We start from the raw sequence: 18831 nt of genomic DNA on the forward strand, positions 1-18831 counted from the left end.
CCCAGTGCTGCCTGGGCCCTCTCCACTCTCAATCTACTCTCCCTGATAGAAGGCCTCAGGTCAGACTCCTCCCTAGGGTCCAGCCCTACTCCTTTCCCTGCCACAGCATTCTTGCTGCTCTTCTCCCCCAGCGCGCCTTTACCAAGAGGCACTGAAGTCCTTCCTACACACACGCTATTTTTGTACCATCACTCTCTCCTTCCTCTCCCCTTCCCCCTGCATTTACTTCCTGGTTTTGCTTTACCTCGGGGCCAGCTAGGAAAGATTTGGGCCCCTAGAACCCATGCCCACGCGGAGGCCGACCTTCGGCTTTGGGACACACGGTCAGGGCCTCTTGGGGAGGGGCAGAAGGCAAACCTCCCCGCCCCCTCCACTCTCCACCCTTGCCAGCGCGCCTGCCGCCGGCAGCCTCTTGCCCACTGGAGACTAGAACTGACCCGGTGAGAGGCGGAGAACAGGGGCGATCGGCCGCCACTTTCCCAGTCCACCTTAAGAGGACCAAGTAGCCAGCCTGCCGCTCCGACCTCAGAAAAACAAGTTTGCGCAAAGTGGTGCGCGGCCAGCCTCTGGGCAGAGGGAGCGGTGCTTCCACCGCCTGGCAGCCCTGCGCGCGGCGGCGCAGGTCCGAGCGGCTGGCGGGGACCCGCACGGGCAGAGCGGGCTCGCGCAGAGCCGAGGCGGGCGGCGCAGCTCGCGGGGCGCACTAGGGCGCGGGCGGGAAGGTGCGGGCGCGAGGCGGGGGCGCTCGGCCGGGCCGCCCTCGCGCTGGCCTCGCGACGGCTCCGCGCAGCCCGCACTCGCTCTGCGAGCTGTCCCCGCTCGCGCTCGCTCTCCGTGCTCTGTCCCCGCTCCCTCTCCCTCTTCCTCTCCCCCTCTTTCCTTCTCCCTCGCTATCCGCTCCCCCGCCCCCGTGCCTCTGGCTCTGCGCCTGGCTCCCTCGGGTCCGCTCCCCTTTCCCGCCGGCCTGGCCCGGCGTCACGCTCCCGGAGTCTCCCCGCTCGGCGGCGTCTCATTGTGGGAGGGGGTCAGATCACCCCGCCGGGCGGTGGCGCTGGGGGGCAGCGGAGGGGGAGGGGCCTTAGTCGTTCGCCCGCGCCGCCCGCCCGCCTGCCGAGCGCGCTCACCGCCGATCTCCCTCCTTGCTCTGCAGCCGCGGCCCATGGAGCCCGCCGGCCCGGCCCCTGGCCGCCTAGGGCCGCTGCTGTTCTGCCTGCTGCTCTCCGCGTCCTGTTTCTGTGCAGGTAAGCACCCTCAGCTCCCACTGCCACCCTCCCCAAGCTGCGGGCTCAGGCTCCGCACACTGCCGCTCAGCTAATGTCGACAGATCCCTGTAACGGGGGTTACAGATGCAGAATTGAGGCCCAGAGAGGGTCAGCCACTTGCCCAAGGTCACATAGCCTAGGCTAGAAGCCGGGATAGAACTCTTCTTATCCGGATCTGCCTTGTGGACTGTGACTGGGTAGCCCTGCGCTGGGCTGCGGGGTATAGGAATGAGTTGGTTTACCATACCCCTTGCCCAACCTGAATGGGGAAGCAAGCTGGCAGTTGCTTTAGGCAGTAGGGCGCCTGGCTTCCCCATACGCTGCCTTGCTAGACTTGATTGGAGAGAGGTCGGGGCAGAGGTCCTCGCTCTCGCACTGCTGGGCTGTTGGGATGGGGAAGAGTGAGCTTTCGCTCTAGTACCAGAGAAAGCAGGGTTAGGGTTAGTGGAGGTGGAGACAGGAAGGGAGGCCTGAATAAGCCACAGACCCTTGGGAGACACGTTGGATTTACCTGTGGTGGGCACAGCCCTCCCTGGATGGTCTCCTCCCCGCTACCCCCCTGCCTTCCTTAGGCAAGCTTCCAGTAGCTCCCTGCAGTTCCAGCATGTACCTGTGGCTCTGAGCTTGTCTTCTTTGTTGGCCTACATCAAACACCTGGCTGTCTCCAGCAGGAGGGCTCTGAAGGCCGGTTGGCCAAGGAGTGAGGTCACCATTCAGGAGTCCTGCATCTTAAAGGGGTTTTGCAAAAATCCTGGGTCTGGTCTGGAAGGATATGGAGGCTAAAGCTGTACAGGGGAGGAGAGAGGGAGCCTTATTTAGTGTCTTCTTGGATTGGTGCTATGGACATAAGGGTCTCTGTACACCCTTCCTTTTTCCGGGAGGTAAATACGGTCTCAGCATCCCCTCCTCACCCACATTTGCCTGGAGCTTGGCACCTGATGGCAATGTAGAAGGAGGAAGAGAGTCAGCTTTAGGGAAGAGAGTCAGCTTTAGGGAAGAGAGAACAGCAGGGTGGGAAAAAGTGGGGTGTCCAGGAGCTCTCTCTGGGTCACAGTACCCCCAAAAACCCAGGCACCCACCAGGTGCTCCCCACCAAGTGCTCCCACCCCATTCACAGTTTTCAGTTACCCTTGGGTCCTTTCAGGGCCAAACGATGGATTTCACCTCTCTCCTGAGATCTGGTCTGCTTCCTCCTGCCTTACCAAAGTTCTAGCCCAACCCTGTCATGTTCCAGGGCTTAGGAATCTACGGGCATCTCTCCGAAGTGCAGAAAGCTGCGTCCAGGTTAATATCTAAATGTTTGTTCTGCATCTTTTTCTGACTAGGGCCCTATGGCAAATGAATAGTTAACAAGTGTTCAAACTAGCAGTCTGCCCTTCCTGGGCATGGGGTTGCGGTGGGGGGTTGGGGTTGGGGGGAGCGGGGGAATGATAACACCTTTCTTAAGAGCCATATCTACCCCCTTCCCTACCCTCACCTATCAAAACAGTCTATAAATGATAAAGATTGGACCTTCTGTTCCAATCCATTCAGCATCAATAACCTGAAAAAGTAGGAGCAGTGGAAGGGCATAGATTAACTTCATAGTAAGTCAGTCTTGGGAGGTGAGAATGAGATTCTCTGTGAGGAAGAGATGGTGCATGGCCTCGGAGCACCAGCCTCCCAGCAACCCACACATAGTCCCCTGGGGCTCAGCATCAAATTCACATCTTTGCCACAGGAAGTACTTTAGCTCCTACTGGACTCATCCTCCCTTGTCCAGGCTAGGGAATTTACAGCAAAGCAGAAGAGGAGGAGAGAAGGACAGACAGGTGGAAGGCAGCTGTAGGTAGGACAGAAGGAGAGACAGGTAGAAGGCAGTTGCAGGTAGGACAGAAGGACAGAGAGGTAGAAGGCAGTTGTAGGTAGGACAGAAAGACAGACAGATAGAAGGCAGATGTCCAGTTTTCTAGGAAAATGGATTTGTTTGAGCAAGAAACCCAAATATCAGCTTAGAAAAGACAGCTTTGGATTGAATGAGTGCTGTCTCTGGCAGAACTGTCATCCTGGGAGGTGTCATGTGATTGCTGGGCTTCACAAGATCACTGCTTGGGTGAAGGGAACTGGTCATGTGAATTATTGCCTCCGGGAGGCAGGAGAGGAAGTTTCTAAAGATTGCACTCGACAAATGATGCCAAAGGAAAATTCTAAAAAGATTCTGGTGAAGTCACCACCGTGGGTTCTTGCAGCCTGTGTAGGGGCTGACCCTGCTATTCTGAACCAACGGACGAACGACCGAGATGGCGGCAGGCCTCACACTCAGCCACAGGATGCTTTCCCAGCCCTGGCTGGGCCTGAGCCCTAGGATGGACTTCTTTGCTCTAGTAGGGTGTATCTGAGGGGAGTTGAGGTTCCAGCGTAGATGAACAGTGAGCCCCTCCAGCAAGCCTTGTGGCCCTTGGGTAGACAGCAGCATGCTGGTTACGCCTCTGTGTTTTCCTAAGCAGTATAGCTGATCTCACTTCCTCTTTCGTAGGAAAGGGGGTGGGATGGGGTTATCTGCTATGTCTAAAGTCCAGAGGCTTTTGGAAGGCTCACTGAAAGCTCAGTGTTCTCTGGGTGCTTGGTGCCCATTAATTATTCCTGCCCCCCCACACTCGAGCTGATTTTTAGAAGTCTTGACTGTGTGTTGAGAAAGGGAGACGAACCCGTGTATACTGAGTAGCTAGCTGCATTCCAGGCCCAGGGCTTTGTCCACACAGTCTCACTTACCAACCGTGTGCCGTTCAGCTCCTACTTGTGAGGTTCAGATGAGGAAAACTGAGTCCAAAGCTTGTCCCAGGAGTAAGCAGTAAAGGAGCCAGAATTCGGGATCCAGCGTCTGGTGAGAGGAATGAGTGACTTAGGAGTCTGCAGCCCACATTGGTTGGGGTGAGAAGAGCCACCTGAGGCTGAAGAGTTACAGGAAGGTTCTTGTCAGCAAAAGCTTTTGGTCAGGTCTCCCTGAAGTCCACTGAGTGTGGAACTGGTAGCCTCTTGGCTTCTTGGGGAGTGATGTGGTTTGAACAAGAGGCCCCATCTGGGCTGGGGAGCTCTGGATTCCCTAACACTGGAACGTTCCTCCCCGAATCTTGCCCTTTGCAACAGATGGAGAACAGTGGGCGAAAGGAAGGGAGTCTAAAAGTGCTGAGTGGATCCCACACACACCACCTCGCCACTTGCAGAGCCTGCGTGTGACAGTGTGTGACAGGTTATTTCTTATTTGTCATCATGGGCTGAGGGAAGAGGACCTTCCTTAACTATGTTCAGGTTCCTGGCTGTGGACTCAGCTCTGACTATGTCACCATGTCACTCCCCAGCTCAAAACTGGTGATGCCTTGGACCAAGTTTTCTTTAAAAGAAAGAAAGGAAGGTAAAGGAGGAAGGAAGGAAGGAAGGGAGGGAGGGAAGAAGGAAGGAAGGAAGGAGGGGAAGAAGGAAGGAAGGAAGGAAGGAAGGAAGGGAGGAAGGAAGGAAGGAAGGAAGGAAAGAGGGGAAGAAGGAAAGAAGGAGGGGGAGAAGGAAGGAAGGAAAGAAGGAAAGGGAAGAAAAGAACAGAACAGCAGGGCCTGGGTGTTCTGTCAGGCCTCAGTTACATGTTTCCCAATAGGCATACATGTTCATGTGCTGTGAGGTAACAGGGCCTCCTCATTGCACACTGAAGCCCAGGGGAATCCTATGTGGGAGACCCCCAAGCCGCTCCAGTGTGTTATGAACAAGGGTATTTGATTTATACAATATCTGTTAATATGCAAGCTAACCCAGTTTGGCTCTTGGGCAAATCCACGCCCCCAGCTAGCCTCTTATCTCTCTACTTTTGCTCCTGCTGTTCTGCCAAGATGACCTTTCCTGTACTTTCTTACCTCCCTTTGTCTGACTCCTCATCCTTCCAGGTTCCCTTTACTTGTCTCCTGCTCAGGGGAGCTAATTCCTCCGACCCGCTCCCATGATTTTATCTGTTCCTCTCTGAGGCTACTTATTACTCCTCCTTTGTTTTGTGACTGTGTGCACTGCGTGTTTAACTCTCGCATCTGCTTCTGCAGCCTCACTGACTATTAGCCTCACCGTGTACACACAACAGTGCCAGGACCCCCTGGGAGGCAGGTCTGGTTCTGCCACCTACTTGAACAATTTGCTGAACTTCCCTGGGTCTCCTTTTTCCTCACCTATAAACCAGAGATGTCATTAACAGCTCTTTCTCAAGGAGTAAGTCAATTAATGCAAATTGAGGTGATGTTTGGAGCATGCCTGGTATCTGTAAGCTATCTTGCAATCACTGCCTTATGCTTTGTGACTTGCTCATCCTGGTACCTGTTAGCTGTCATGCTGACATTGTTTTATATTGTTTGACTTGCTCATATCTCGGACTGGAACGGACTTTTGCAAAGCAACCAAACCTAGCATGCTCCTACACATAGTGGGCACTCAGAAAACGAGGACCATGAGTAGCTAAATGTCAGTGTGACTCAGAGAGCTCTTTTCCCCCTGAAGCTTACCCCTGGGGGATGGACAGGTTGTGAGGAAACCAGCTCTGCGATCTAATTGCCTTGTTAGTGCCAATGAGCTGTGGACCCAACCTGACTCTAGGTGTCTCCCTCTGGACTCACACGTCTGGAATTGTGGCTTCACAGCCCTGGAAAGCTGGAAGGATAGAGGGCCTAGCACAGGTCTCCAGATCCAAAGTCAGGTCGGGCCAGGCCATGGAGGGAGATGCCAGGTCTCCTATGATACTTGCCGGACACTTTTAAAACGGAGCTGGATATCTTTACTGTGAAAGCCAGAGTTCTGACAGGATCCTGAGCTCTGTGAGAAAGTGCTAAAAATAATCATCACAATCCTGGCCTCCGAGCTACTGTGTGTGATCCTAGTGGGTCTCAGAGCTACCTGGAGTATGCACCATTGATGATTGATCATCTAACCCCCTTGACCAGTGAGGGGATGATGGCTCAGCAAGGTGTCTGCATCGGATGGCCACCCAGATCAATCAACCTGAGCTTCAAAGCCTGTGCTTTAGATGTCTCCTTGATTTGCTTGACAAGCAGGGAGGCTGAAGACCAGGGCTTTTGGCACCTTGCTCTCATGGGACATCTCTTATTTTTTTTTTATCGATCCGTGTATCCTCCAGGAGATGAGGGCAGCGGATGTTTCTACAATGTGCTTCCATCCACACGCTGGAGAGGGCCTGTTACGCTGGCTGATGCTGTTTAACTGTTCACTCGGGCTTCCTGGAACCCTGGCAGGATGGGTCTTCCCTGCTGAGTGGCTTGCCAAGCTTTTGGTCCAGGAAGATGTGGCACAGCAGAGGCAGACGTGGGGGACGTGCAGCATGGTCTTCTGTGCCAGCAGGATTCCCTGGCCCATCCATTTGGGTCTCCAAAGCTGCAGATCAGATCAGCAGCTGGGGGTGTGCAGTGCCAGGGTGGAGTGGGGAGATTGGATGCTGGCGTGAACAGCTGGGAGACATGGCTAGGATAGGTAATGGCCATACCAGACTATAGAGCCATTGGCCCGGTCTCTAAGCCAACCATCAATGTCTTCTAGAAATGGAGGCATGAGGTGGCAGCGAATGCCCTTTGTACCTGTCCTTGGCACAGAGCACACGTTGTCTTTCCACAGTCTTCCACTTTTGGAAACTTCAGACATATGCAGAATGAGAAGGGCTGATACAATGACCCAAGCCTTCCTACTGAATGGCCTTCTGCGTTCTTGTTTCTCAGTGTAACCGGGTGAAAGGAGCTGGCACGAGGAGACTTGCACAGTGGATACTGGGCACAGCCATTCCTCCTGGATGCATAGATTGCAAGTCTTCCTTTGGACTGTCATCTGACCCTCACAGAGAGCCAAAACAAGCATACATTTTACCCATTTTATAGACGAGGAGACTGAGGCTCTTGAAACCCATGCTGGGCTTTTTTCCAAGCCACTCAGCCAGAGAGAATTAAGGCTAGAACTGAAGCCAGGGTTTGTCTACTCTCGACTGCTGTGCTGTTATCGTTAGGGTCATTTTAATTGTAAATATTTGTGCAGTAGTTCTGAACATTGATAGACGCCAGTAGATTGAACGTCTTCGGGTACCTGGAGGTAAAACCATGAACAAGGTAGGCACATCCCCGGCTCCCATGGAGCTGATGTTCTAACAAGAAAGCAAAAACAAACGCAACTAGTGACGAGTCGTTTTCACGCCGTTTCCTCCTATGCTCACTGCTTCATTCTTTCTACCCTGACGCCCCCAGCTAGGACACAGGCTGTGTGAGGGTAGACACAGTCACCTGCCTCCTGAGACCTTAGCCCAGGACCTGGCCTCCAGTGAGTGGGCTAATCTATGTTAGTGGAACAGAGGAATAGCATGGATAGGAAGACCTCCTTTTAAAGAGAAGGCTTTAAGATGATGTTGCGCAGACAAAGATTGTTTCCCCAACTGCCCCCAAGTCCCTCCTCCGGGGCTCAGGCCATGACTTCCGTAGCATGAAGCTTCCAACATGCTGAAATCCCAGGAAGCTCATGCCGGTGCAGCTGAGGAGCCCCAGAACTTGAAGGAGACCCCGCAACCACCCTGAGGCCTGGCCCACGTTTTTGTTCACAGTGTTTGTCCCTGTCCCTGTGGTACTCCGGAGTTGGGTGGTGATGGCTCTATCCGGCTGAGTCCATGCAGAGACTCCATATTTGAGGCCTGCCATGATCTGTTTGGCTATGGTGGTCTTTAGGTATCTTTATGGCCCTGTTATATGATAGCCTCATCGTGTGTTTTGGGGCCCTAAAGGGCAGGAAGGGTCCCCATGCCCCTCCACTGAGCCTTAGTTTTCCCTCTGAAGGTAAACCGAAGGCTTCCACGGGTCTCTCCAGCGGCAGCTCCCTGGCCAGCTTCTTTGGCACAGGAGACCATGCATCAGGCACCCACTGTGTACTCACCCCTGCCTGACCGAGGGCCACATGTCTACTTTCCTGCTTTGTGCTCTGGTTTCCAGTCTGCAATCTGGAAGCTATTCTCACTCTTCTTTCCTGCAGAGGCTGCAAAGGGTTAAGGGAACTACTAGCCGAGCTGGAAAAGCTCTATGAAAGGAATCAGTGAATCACATCAGCTTAGCTGGGGAGAAATCCCATCCGGAGACTGTCTTGTGCTGGCTCAGTGCATGGTAACCACAGTAGATGACGTTTAATAGGTGCATGTGTGCGTGCGTGTGCATGTGTGTGTGCGTGTGTGTGTGTGTGTGTGTGTGTGTGTGTGTGTGTGTGTGTGCGTGCGTGTCGATTTTAGAGAGGCCTTTAGCCTGGCCAGGGAAATGCACGTTCTTTGGCAGCCCAAGAACACAGAAGCCTGAGTTGGAGGCCCCGTCTTGAGAGAAGCACCAGCATAGGGTTGTGCCAGCTCTTTGGCTAGAGGGCTCCATGTCCTTGTAGGGAGGAAAGACTGGTAACAGCAGCTGTCATCTTGTGGGGCCATCTAGTCTGTCCATTGCCCTGGGAAGGTATGCAGTGTGGCATGGTGCTTGTTTCAGAGCAAGTCAGGACTGGAAGTTGTGAGGAGGCCAATGGGTTCCTGACCTCCTTTCTTACTTCTGAGTGGGATGAAGGCTCTTAGGCTGCTGAGACATCACTCCACTCCAACCTCCCTAGCTACTTCTGGTTCCCAGAAGTCCATTACAGTTCAAAGGACATTCATAGTACACATGTGTTTGCAGTCTCTGTCCCTTGTATCCCTACCCCTGCCACTGGGCAAGCCACTGGGCAAGCCACGTGCCTTGCTTTGTCACCTTCAAGTTTTGCCTGACCCAGCTGCTGCTCATCCACAGACCCTGTGTGTGCCGTCTGCACTGTGGTTTTTTATGTATGTTAAGGCAGAGAGACTCTGTTGCCCTCTACCCCACCCCCAGCTGAAGGACGCAGTCATATGTTCTCTCCTTCACCTTTAAACACCTGGATACATGGGAGTTGGCATACACAGAGGCTTCATGGTCTGATTGCAAAAAGGCAGAAACATGGGGTCCTGGGTCTCAGTGTAGTGGGGGCTTCAGCAGAGAGCAAAGGGGAGAATGCCCCTGATTCAGGTCTTGAGGCTGCCTTGAGCATGATTTGTGGAGAGAGGAGGTGGAGACAGGGAGGCCACGGGTTGGGCGGGGTGAGAGGAAGGCTGAGTCCATTGTAGCTTGAGACTTGAGCCAGCAGGATTAGCTGATGGGTGGAGTGTGCAGCCTGGGAGGGAGGGAGGGATGAGAAGCCACGTGGTTCTCCACTCTACTCTCCACCATTAGGCATGTGTTTTCGAGTAGGAACGGGGCAGGATCCCTGCTTACAGATGAGGAGAGCTGCTTGGCCAAGTCAAATACCAGGCCTCTAGCCCCAAGCCAGAGCTTGCCACTGTCTGGGTATCTTAGGAGTTTGCTGCCTCTGAAAGAGGCCACCAGGGATGTGGCCCAGTGCCCAGTCCTCAGAGATGCCTGTGGTGGAGATAAATTGGAAGCCCTTCCTGTTGACCAGGCCTCCTGTCTCTGACTCTGATGCTTTAGGGTGGGTCTGCACCATCTGTCCAGTGGTGTCAGCAGAAAGTCTGCCCCCTAGTTGTGTACCGGAAGCCATCCTCCAGAATTCTGGGTTGGCCCAGCTCCAGGCCAACTCTGTCCCAGATAGCTGGGGTCCCAAAGACTTTGCTCTACTCCCAGATGGCAAGGCCCTTGCCTCACCTCCCCGTCTTTACTCATGTGGCTTCTCCTGGAAGGCCTGCTTTTACCTCCCCTCCCCTATCGACCTGGCTCAGAGGCTGCCACCTTTAGGAGGTTTTCCTGGATTCAGCCCCTTTCCAATATCCTCCTCCCCACCAGCCTTTCATGACATTTATTACTAATATATAGTCATTGCTTGTGTCCAGATATCCCCAGCGTAAGCTATTGAAGGATAGACCCACCTTCCTCTTTTTCCGGTGGCATCTAGGACAGACCCTGCCAGTAGAGGAAGCTTTGTAAGCGGGAGGAGATAAATCACTGGGAGGGAAACCACTGAGCAGCCACAGCTGTCAGAGCCCTAGGCTCCCAACTTTGGAGTCCACGCAACTGTAAGCTGGGGCAGCCCCCTCTAGAATCCAACACCAGGAACCTTCTGTCTCTGCTGGCCACAGAGCACAAGTACTCTCAGTACCTCCTTCCCCAGGGCAGGAGCCTAGGCTGAGCACTGTGCAGACTTTGCCCACTGGAAGTTGCTAATGCCCCCTCCTGTTTTCTTCCAATTCCACTCTGTGAAGAATCTCATTTCACAGTTTCCTCCGAGCTAGGCATGATCCCAACTTGCTCCACCGGTAAACATGAGCATACGGGCACATAGCATGTTCATAAACAGCTATCCCTGGGTGCCTCCCTGCGCATGTGCAGTACACACACACCTTTTCCTGCACACGTGTCCACCAGTACACACCGCACATACACGTGCGCACACACGCCTGTACACACACGATACACACGTGCTCTCTGCGGTCACCCTCCCACTGTTCACACCCTTTCACCCCCCAGACATCCCTCCTCAGACTACCTGCCGTTCAGACAATCTCTTCCTGTGGTTCATGTCACCGTGCACTATTTGCTCACTGCCTGCTCCCATTCTGCTCGCCACACACTGTGGCGTCCTCCAATATGTCTCCGCACACATACATCAAGTTTTACATGTGGGCACCTGCTGCGTTCCTACCCAGAGCCCTATGTACCTACCCAGTAAATGTGTGGATGTTTGTGCTCTGCACACTTATGTATATACGCATGTATCTGCCCTCAGTGTATATATGTACTCTTTTATGTACACTTATCCTGTGTGTGTTCGTGTCTTGTTTCTGTGTGGTGTGTGTATGCGTGTGTGTGTGTGTGTGTGTGTGTGTGTGTGTGTGCTGCTGGACACTGCACAGCAACAGTGCTTTAAGCAGGCTGTGAAGCACTCTACCACACCCCCCAACCCTTCTTCGTATTTCATTGTACAAGTACAATGAAACCCTTGGTATTTCATGGCACCACGAGCTTTTCTACCCAGCTACCGAGTCACACCAGAAGGTACAGGCAACAGCACTACTGAAACATATGTTGATTAAGTCTGCATTGCAGAATATCTGAGAGCAGCACAGAAGGAGGAGAAATGGTTTTAGCTCGTGGTTTCAGGGAATAGGTCCATGGTCACTCACTCGGCCCTGTGCACTTGTCAGAGCATCATGGGTATGTATGACTGAGGACGTGCCATGGATAGACAGAAAGCAAAGGAATGCTGGCTCTTGACTGGTTCTGCCCACCCCCCTTTTCCTTTGGAGTTCCTAGCCCATGGGGTAGTGGCGCCCGCATCCAGGGTTGGGCTTGCTCCTGGGTGATTCCTGCCTGGAAGTGTCCGCATGCGCACACCTGGAGGTCTGCCTTCCAACTCTTGCAGTTGATTCTAAGTCTAGTGAAGTTGACGGTGACGGTGACCAGCCGCAGTGTGCTGGAGAGCAAGGGACGAAGCACAGGGGACAATAGTGACCTGAGGGAGGGGTGGCCTGCTGCTGTGTGAGGGTTAGGACTGCTGGGGTTCTTGGGATGTGGGGCTCTGGGCTGTTGCTATAGTTTCTTCTAGGGATGAAGCTTCGGGAGAGTTCATATCCCAGGTCGCCAGGCCCTGCCTTCTTCCTTGGCTTCACTCCTGAGTTGAGTTAGTTTTCTCATTAGAAAGAGCACAGTCCATTTTTCTTCCATGTCTTATCATTTTTCTTCATCTTCAAGGCCTCACCGGAATATTGCTGATTTTAAACATGAAATACGTTTTCTAAACCTGCTCATCAGGTCTCAGTCCCACCTTACTGCATAGGTTGGTAGCATTTAGCACACTGGTTAAGCCTTGGACACTTGGGCCAGTAGAAGAAAAAAGGGACACCAGGTGACAGGACAGGGGTCCCTGGGAGTGAGGTGGGACAGAAGATGTCCTCAGAGTGGTTGGCAGGAGTTGTTTTATCCTTCGGATCCAAGTTGCTGCTAAGTGCAGTCATGTGACTCCTTCACAGTCTGACTTCCTAACTCGTGTGCCAGACACACAGCCACGTAGCCTTCGGTCCATGGGGATCCCATGATTCACCACTGCCTTCCACAGCAACAAGCACACAGGGCAGTTACCCTCCCTAGAAACACACCCATGTCCTCGCTATTTGCTTCTTTCCCCCCACCCTATTACAAAAAGAGAGGCTGATCTGTTCGATGTAGTACTTACCAGAAAGTGATAAGCAACCCTTCCAGCCCACCCCGCCTCACTCTGGCACCGCGTGGAGCCCTAGCACACAGCAGTGCGGATCTTACGGATCCGGTCCTCTTCCCCTAGACATGTGGCTGCTCAGTGCACCGGCGGATACGTACTGAGTCAGGAGCTGCAGTCACAGTAATAATGGGCAGAACCGTCTAAGAGAAGTTTGTTCAAGAAGTGGACATGTACGAAACATGCATGTTACGTGCATAGTTTTCTTTAAACATAAGGAGACGCTGTGTGTATTCTTTCGGAATCGTGGCACCAGAGCTGGGCCTCACACCTGCTAGGCAAGCCCTCTCTCACAGAGTTGGGCCCTCACACAGCTGTGTGTGATCCTCAACGATCACCCAACCTAGAAAACCTGAAATGTATCCAAGGTAGACATTAAAGAAGAAAAGGCAGCTTCATGAGGTTTTAGATCCATAGTCTGAGACCGTGATATACTTGGGGTTTGTTCGTAAACCGTTACTCCTTACAGGGCCACAGTCAGGCTGTCTTCTTAGCCTATAGGGGCTATAGATAGGCAGTACAAATCGAAAGTGACCACCGTGGAAATCGCCACTCACGAGGAGCCTCAAGTTTTTAATAACCAGCCCCCCACCCCCCGCCCTGAACATCAAGGTTTAGGATCAAACCAAATGTCACTTGTTAACCCTGATGGTCAGCATAGTTTTGTTATGATTCTGTACAGTCTTACAGGGCTGTGCATTTAGCCCGCAGACGGCTTCATAGTAGGGTCGGATGGTCTCGTTCGGTGGCTGTGGCACCCCGAGGTTCCCGGTGCTCCGGTATGCCTGAGTGAATGCTTGCACGTCCCGTAGCTGTCGGAAGGCGTGATTTGTGATTTTATGTTGTTCTATTCAGCTATTTTAACTAAAACAAAAGCATTGCGTGCAGTCATCCTTGATAGCACCACGTGAGGCCTTTTAAAAAAGGTTTGATTTTAAATTATGCGCATGTGAGGTAAGGGTATGTGTATGCGAGTGCAGGTTCCAAGGAGGCATCGGATCCCCCTAGAGTTATAGGTGATTATTAGCCTCTGCGTGGGTGCTGGGAACCAAACCAGGTCCTCTGGAAGACCTGTACCTGCTCAACCTCTGAGCCATCTCTAGCCCTGATATGATCGTTTAGTGTTCAGACTTTGTTTCTTTTAAATACTTTGCCATAGGTTTTCTTTTTGTTTGTATATAGCCGCCATGCTATTTTAATTGTGCCATGAAAAGTGTTCTTATCATCACAGCGGTTATTTTTATAATTCGCCTGTGGGCTAAGCGGTCTTCCACTTCCTCACCCCTCTCTTTTGCCTTTTGGGTTGTTTCCTCACATTTTCAAGGTCTTATGGAGGAGACTACCGGTATCTGTGATTGGGTCCTTGAGGAAGTGACTAGCACTCCATACTGGTCCACCCTGAGAATTGTTCCCCATCACCACGATCAGCAGTGACACCTACAGGGATGCTGTCTGGTTTAGGCCCTAGAAAGGCTGTGCGCTCTGCCAGGAGGCCAAAAGAGCAGGGAATGGTTCCATTGGCCATGTCAGTGAGATGACCCTGGGCTTGGCCCACAGCAGTCATTTTAACAAGTTTGATTCACAGAATTGAACCTGCAGAGCAAAAGAATAGCAAGCAAAATAAAAGGAAAAAAAACAAACAAAAAGAAAAACCAAAAAAAAAAAATACCCGTTGGAAAATACACATGGAGATTAAAATAATGTTTGGCACTTACATCACACTTTTAAAATTCTTCAAACGCTTTAGAAACACTAGCTAATTAATTAAGCTGCCTAAATCTGCTGGCAGTTGGTTGAGATCTCCAGAGGAGCTAAAAAAAAAAAAAAAAAAAAAAAAAAAAAAAAAAAAGAGGGGGTTAAGGGGAGGAGCCAACCCTCCCCAGCCCCAGATTTTATTGTCACCTGCCTGGGGTGTGATTACAGGCCTCTGTCTGCAGCACAAGAATAGCCCTGCTCCAACTTGTCGGAGCCCAATTCCCAAGTTCCCCCTGAGCACGGCTCCCCGTCAGCTGCTGACTCACAGTTGTGTGCGCTGTTGAGGACGGGGTAATAATAACGGCGCACCAGCTCCTGGGTAGCCACGAATGTTAGTGCCACTGAACGGATGAAGGAAAGAAGAGACTTGGGGTGTTGTCAGGGCCATAGAGCAAATAAAACCTGTTCTTTCTCACTTCATCAGTATGTTCAGCATATATGTGGTTTGGGGACAGGGTCTTCCTAGCTGGGCTGGAAATCACAGAGATCCACTTGCCTCTTGAGCCCATTTCCATCGGGGACACAGTATATACCAGGCAGAAGGCAAGAAACAGTTCATAGTGGATCTACTTATCCTAATGGTGGGGAAAATAGCAGTTGACAGCAAACTGGGTATATAAAGAATACAGCAATGTGATGGTAGGTTTTAGAACTAGAATTGCCATAAAGTATACAGCAGGTGCTTATGTATAGCTTTGGAACAATCCTCATGACAAAGCAGAGTGTACACACCAGTTGCCTGCTGGTGAATCCATTTATGAATACTGAGCTGGCAAAGGGGCCCTGTTCTCGGCCCGGCCTGCGCACGTGGTGGTTCCAGTTCAACCGGTCTTGCGTGGTTAGTTGTACACCCACTGGGAAATATCCATGGCTCCCTGCTATTGGCAGGAGCTGGTGACGTCACTGATGCTCTTGGGAGGCTTCGTGTCTGTCAAGCCTGTTCCCTCCTTGCGTCTTGTCACTTGCCAGGCCACTGGCCCTACCCCTTCTAGGCTGGCTGATGCTGGCTGAGCCCCTGTTTCCACAGGCCTCACTTCTTTCCCTGTACTGTGAGAATCAGGCCGTTCCCAGGCTCTTACTTGCGGTATCTGCTCACATCTGCCATGAAAACCTGACTGGGGAAAGAGGTGAGGCAGGACAGTGAGCAACTGATGACAGGCCCATCCCAGGGCTCTGGGCCCGCAGTGACAGCAGACCTCTCCTGCCTTAGACCCTCTCTCCTTGATAGTACACAACACCAGGGGTTGGAGGATGGGCAAACACACAGTGCCTCTTTTACCCTGCCAACACAAAAGGGGCTACCCGAGGATCCTCCTATAGCCATCTAGTAGACAGAGTCACATTAGAAGCCGGTGGAGAGTCCAGCTGGGGACCAAGATCACCTGACTCGCTGTTGCAGTCTGCCACCCTTGCTGTCCTCATCCTCCCTCTCCTGTCCTCCCCTCTGGACCACTGCGTCTCTAATGTCTATGTGTCTGAATGCTCAGTGTCTACATTCATACGTTTAGCAAACCATTGTGTTTGGATCGAAAGGACTTCATCCATTGAGTTATCCCCTAGATGCTACTTTTTAGAAATAACTTATTTTAATTGTGTATATGTGTAAGTAAGTGTTGTATATGCATGTGTGTGTGTGTGTGTGTGTGTGTGTGTGTGTGTGTGTGTGTGTGTGTGTGTGTGCACGCACTTGGACTTACAGACCACCTGATGTAAGTGCTGGGTATTGAACGTGGGTCCTCAGGAAGATCAGCCGGTGCTCTTAACCGCTGAGCCATCCAGACCAGACGCTGCTTTTTAACTCACCAGCCTCAGCTTGTTTGTTCCTATTAGAAGTACGTCCAGATGGGAGTCCTGCAAAACCTTCCACAGAGACAGAGGCTAAGGGCCATCAAAACTGTTCAAGCAGAAGCCATATCCACATCCCCATGGTACTTGGCAGAGGGCGAGCACCTGGGCCTTCTCTGTTGACCTAATGACGACTCCACATGATTCAGCCACACGCTACTGAGCCACACCTAGGACCCAGGTTCTCAGCTCTCCTACCACTGAGACTGCTGTGTGCTCAGGACTCCATCTCCAGTACAGAATCTACCTCTTTGAAAAGTACCACACATACTGGGCTCTCCTACTTCTGGGTTTGTGCCCTCTGTGGGGGAATTCAGGCTCCCATTTTTGTCTCAGGGTTTCTATTCCTGCACAAAACATCATGACCAAGAAGTAAGTTGGGGAGGGAAGGGTTTATTCAGCTTACACTTCCACATTACTGTTCATCACCAAAGGAAGTCAGGACTGGAACTCACACAGGGCAGGAAGCAGGAGCTGATGCAGAGGCCACGGAGGGTGCTGCTTCCTGGATGGCTTCCCCTGGCTTGCTCAGCCTGCTCTCTTATAGAACCCAGTACTACCAGCCCAGGGATGGCACCACCCATGATCAGTAATTGAGAAAATGCCTTACAGATGGGTCTCATGGAGGCCTTTCCTCAAGGGAGGCGCCTTTCTCTGTATTAACTACAGCTGTGTCAAGTTGATACACAAAACCAGCCAGTACACATTTTCACTGACAAATTCAGATTTGAATTTCAGAGCCCAGCTCAGATAGGACATTTCCCCCCAAAGGGCTTGGGCACTCTACTACACCAAACCATGTGACTTAGCCCTCTGTGCCCCAGTTTTCTCACCACAGTCTTGATTTACAGGTTCATGTGGGGGATAACACATGCCGAACATTGTGCTGAACTCAATACCACTGTGTGTGATCAATCAGTGAAAACCATTGATAAACTTGAGCTTGTAGGATCCCTTAAGGTGAATCATGGCTGCCATCTTTCTCTCCAGGAGCCAGCGGGAAAGAACTGAAGGTGACTCAGGCTGACAAATCAGTGTCTGTTGCTGCTGGAGATTCGGCCACTCTGAACTGCACTGTGTCCTCCCTGACGCCTGTGGGACCCATTAAGTGGTTCAAAGGAGAAGGGCAAAATCGGAGCCCGATCTACAGTTTCATAGGAGGAGAACACTTTCCTCGAATTACAAATGTTTCAGATGCTACTAAGAGAAACAATATGGACTTTAGCATCTGTATCAGTAATGTCACCCCAGAAGATGCTGGCACCTACTACTGTGTGAAGTTCCAGAAAGGAATAGTAGAGCCTGACACAGAAATTAAATCTGGAGGGGGAACAACGCTCTATGTACTCGGTAAGTAGGCTGTGCCTTCCTCATCCCCTCAGGTGTAGCATTAGGTCAGAGAGTAGCATCCCGGTGAGTGTGGCTCACAAGGGCACAATCTGATCTCAACCTTCAGCAGGTCAGGGACGTCAAGGCCAATCGTTAGCTCCAGGTTCCAGTGCTAGCAAGTAAGAGGGCATTAGCATCCCTCATCTGCCCGCCCCACGGCCCTCTCTTCCTTGCACACGGTTCAAGTACCATGAGTACCAGAATGCAGATCCCAGCAGGCTCCTTGCTGCCCAGGTATTAGGCATCCCCACAGGTGAGCCCAGGACCTAGGAAGCACTGAACCTCTAGGAGATGCAGCCTCTCCACACATCACTTTCACAGAGATTCAGGAAGCCCCTTCCATTCAGAACCCGAGGCCTGTCAGTGACAGAAAGCTCTCCCACATGTCAGTCAGGACACAAAGGACCCCTCCATTATATAAATGGCTCCATTTTACTCTAGCATCTAGAAGTTCCACAATTTATTGTAGTCTGTTGGTAGATAATTCAGTTTTTCCATGCTGTGTATTTTTTTAAAATAATGCTGCATCGAATGCCCGTCCCACTTGTCTAGGACAGGCAGTCCCCCTGTGAAAGGCCTACTACCTTACACAGGTCCTTCCTCCAGGCAGTGACCGAGTCTCCTTGTCACCTCTGCACAGAAGTAGGGCAGGTAGTTTATCCTGCTATGACAGACACGGAAGCTCCCAGGTAGTGTGTCACTTGCCTAGACAACTACAACTAGCAAGTCGCTTCCTGCCACATCTTCATCCCGTGTGGCTTCATGCTACATCTTCTTCATAGCATTTCTCCTTAAGCCAGAGCCGGGATTATCCACATTTCCAGTGTGTATGACAGTGCTGAATAGTCCCTTAGGAAGCCATGAGGAATTAATTGCCTGAGATCTTGCCATTTGGAGCAAGACTTGGCTTCTGTCAAGTCCTCAGTGTTTTTGTTTTGTTTTGTTTTGTTTTTCCTGTAAATGGTAACAGTACTCCATGAGCATCAAGATGTTAACAAAGCCCTAGATGGGGTGTCAAGGTCATCACTGAGTATGAGAGGTACAGTGGCCAGGAGGACAGGGGACAGAGTCTTAACTGTTTGGAACCACATCGTAGATAAGCCACTCCTTTGCCCGTGCCCTGGTACAAACCTCTCCGAATAGCAGCCTCGGTGGCCTCCTCTGTCATGCCACTCTCACAGAGTATGTGGTCAGGGCTGAAGCAGTGACATCTTACCAAACACTTAGAACAGTACCTGGCTTGTATCCCCCCATGGGAGCTGTGCTGAACTATCCATGTGACCTTGAGTGGCTACTTTCCCCTCTCAGTCTCAAGTGT

At 51.8% G+C, this 18831-nt stretch overlaps 1 protein-coding gene across 10 annotated transcripts in view; it reads left to right on the forward strand.

Moving 5' to 3' along the window:
• The first annotated feature begins 304 nt into the window (after positions 1-304).
• The window catches only part of Sirpa (signal-regulatory protein alpha), a 38348-nt gene continuing 19821 nt past the window's right edge, over positions 305-18831 (forward strand). For 3 of the 10 annotated variants that reach the window (XM_006234952.5, XM_063283159.1, XM_063283162.1), the window contains exons 1-3: positions 305-440; positions 1151-1241; positions 17115-17474. In XM_006234952.5, coding sequence (XP_006235014.1) covers positions 1160-1241; positions 17115-17474 — 442 coding nt within the window. In that variant the 5' untranslated portion in view covers positions 305-440; positions 1151-1159. Of the gene's footprint in view, positions 623-926; positions 1242-2528; positions 2547-17114; positions 17475-18831 lie in introns of those variants that run through there. The other 7 variants (XM_006234953.5, XM_017591497.3, XM_039104381.2 and 4 more) reach the window with 4 other exon arrangements.

Source organism: Rattus norvegicus, chromosome 3, assembly GCF_036323735.1.
Source record: "Rattus norvegicus strain BN/NHsdMcwi chromosome 3, GRCr8, whole genome shotgun sequence".
NCBI classification, from domain to species: domain Eukaryota; kingdom Metazoa; phylum Chordata; class Mammalia; order Rodentia; family Muridae; genus Rattus; species Rattus norvegicus.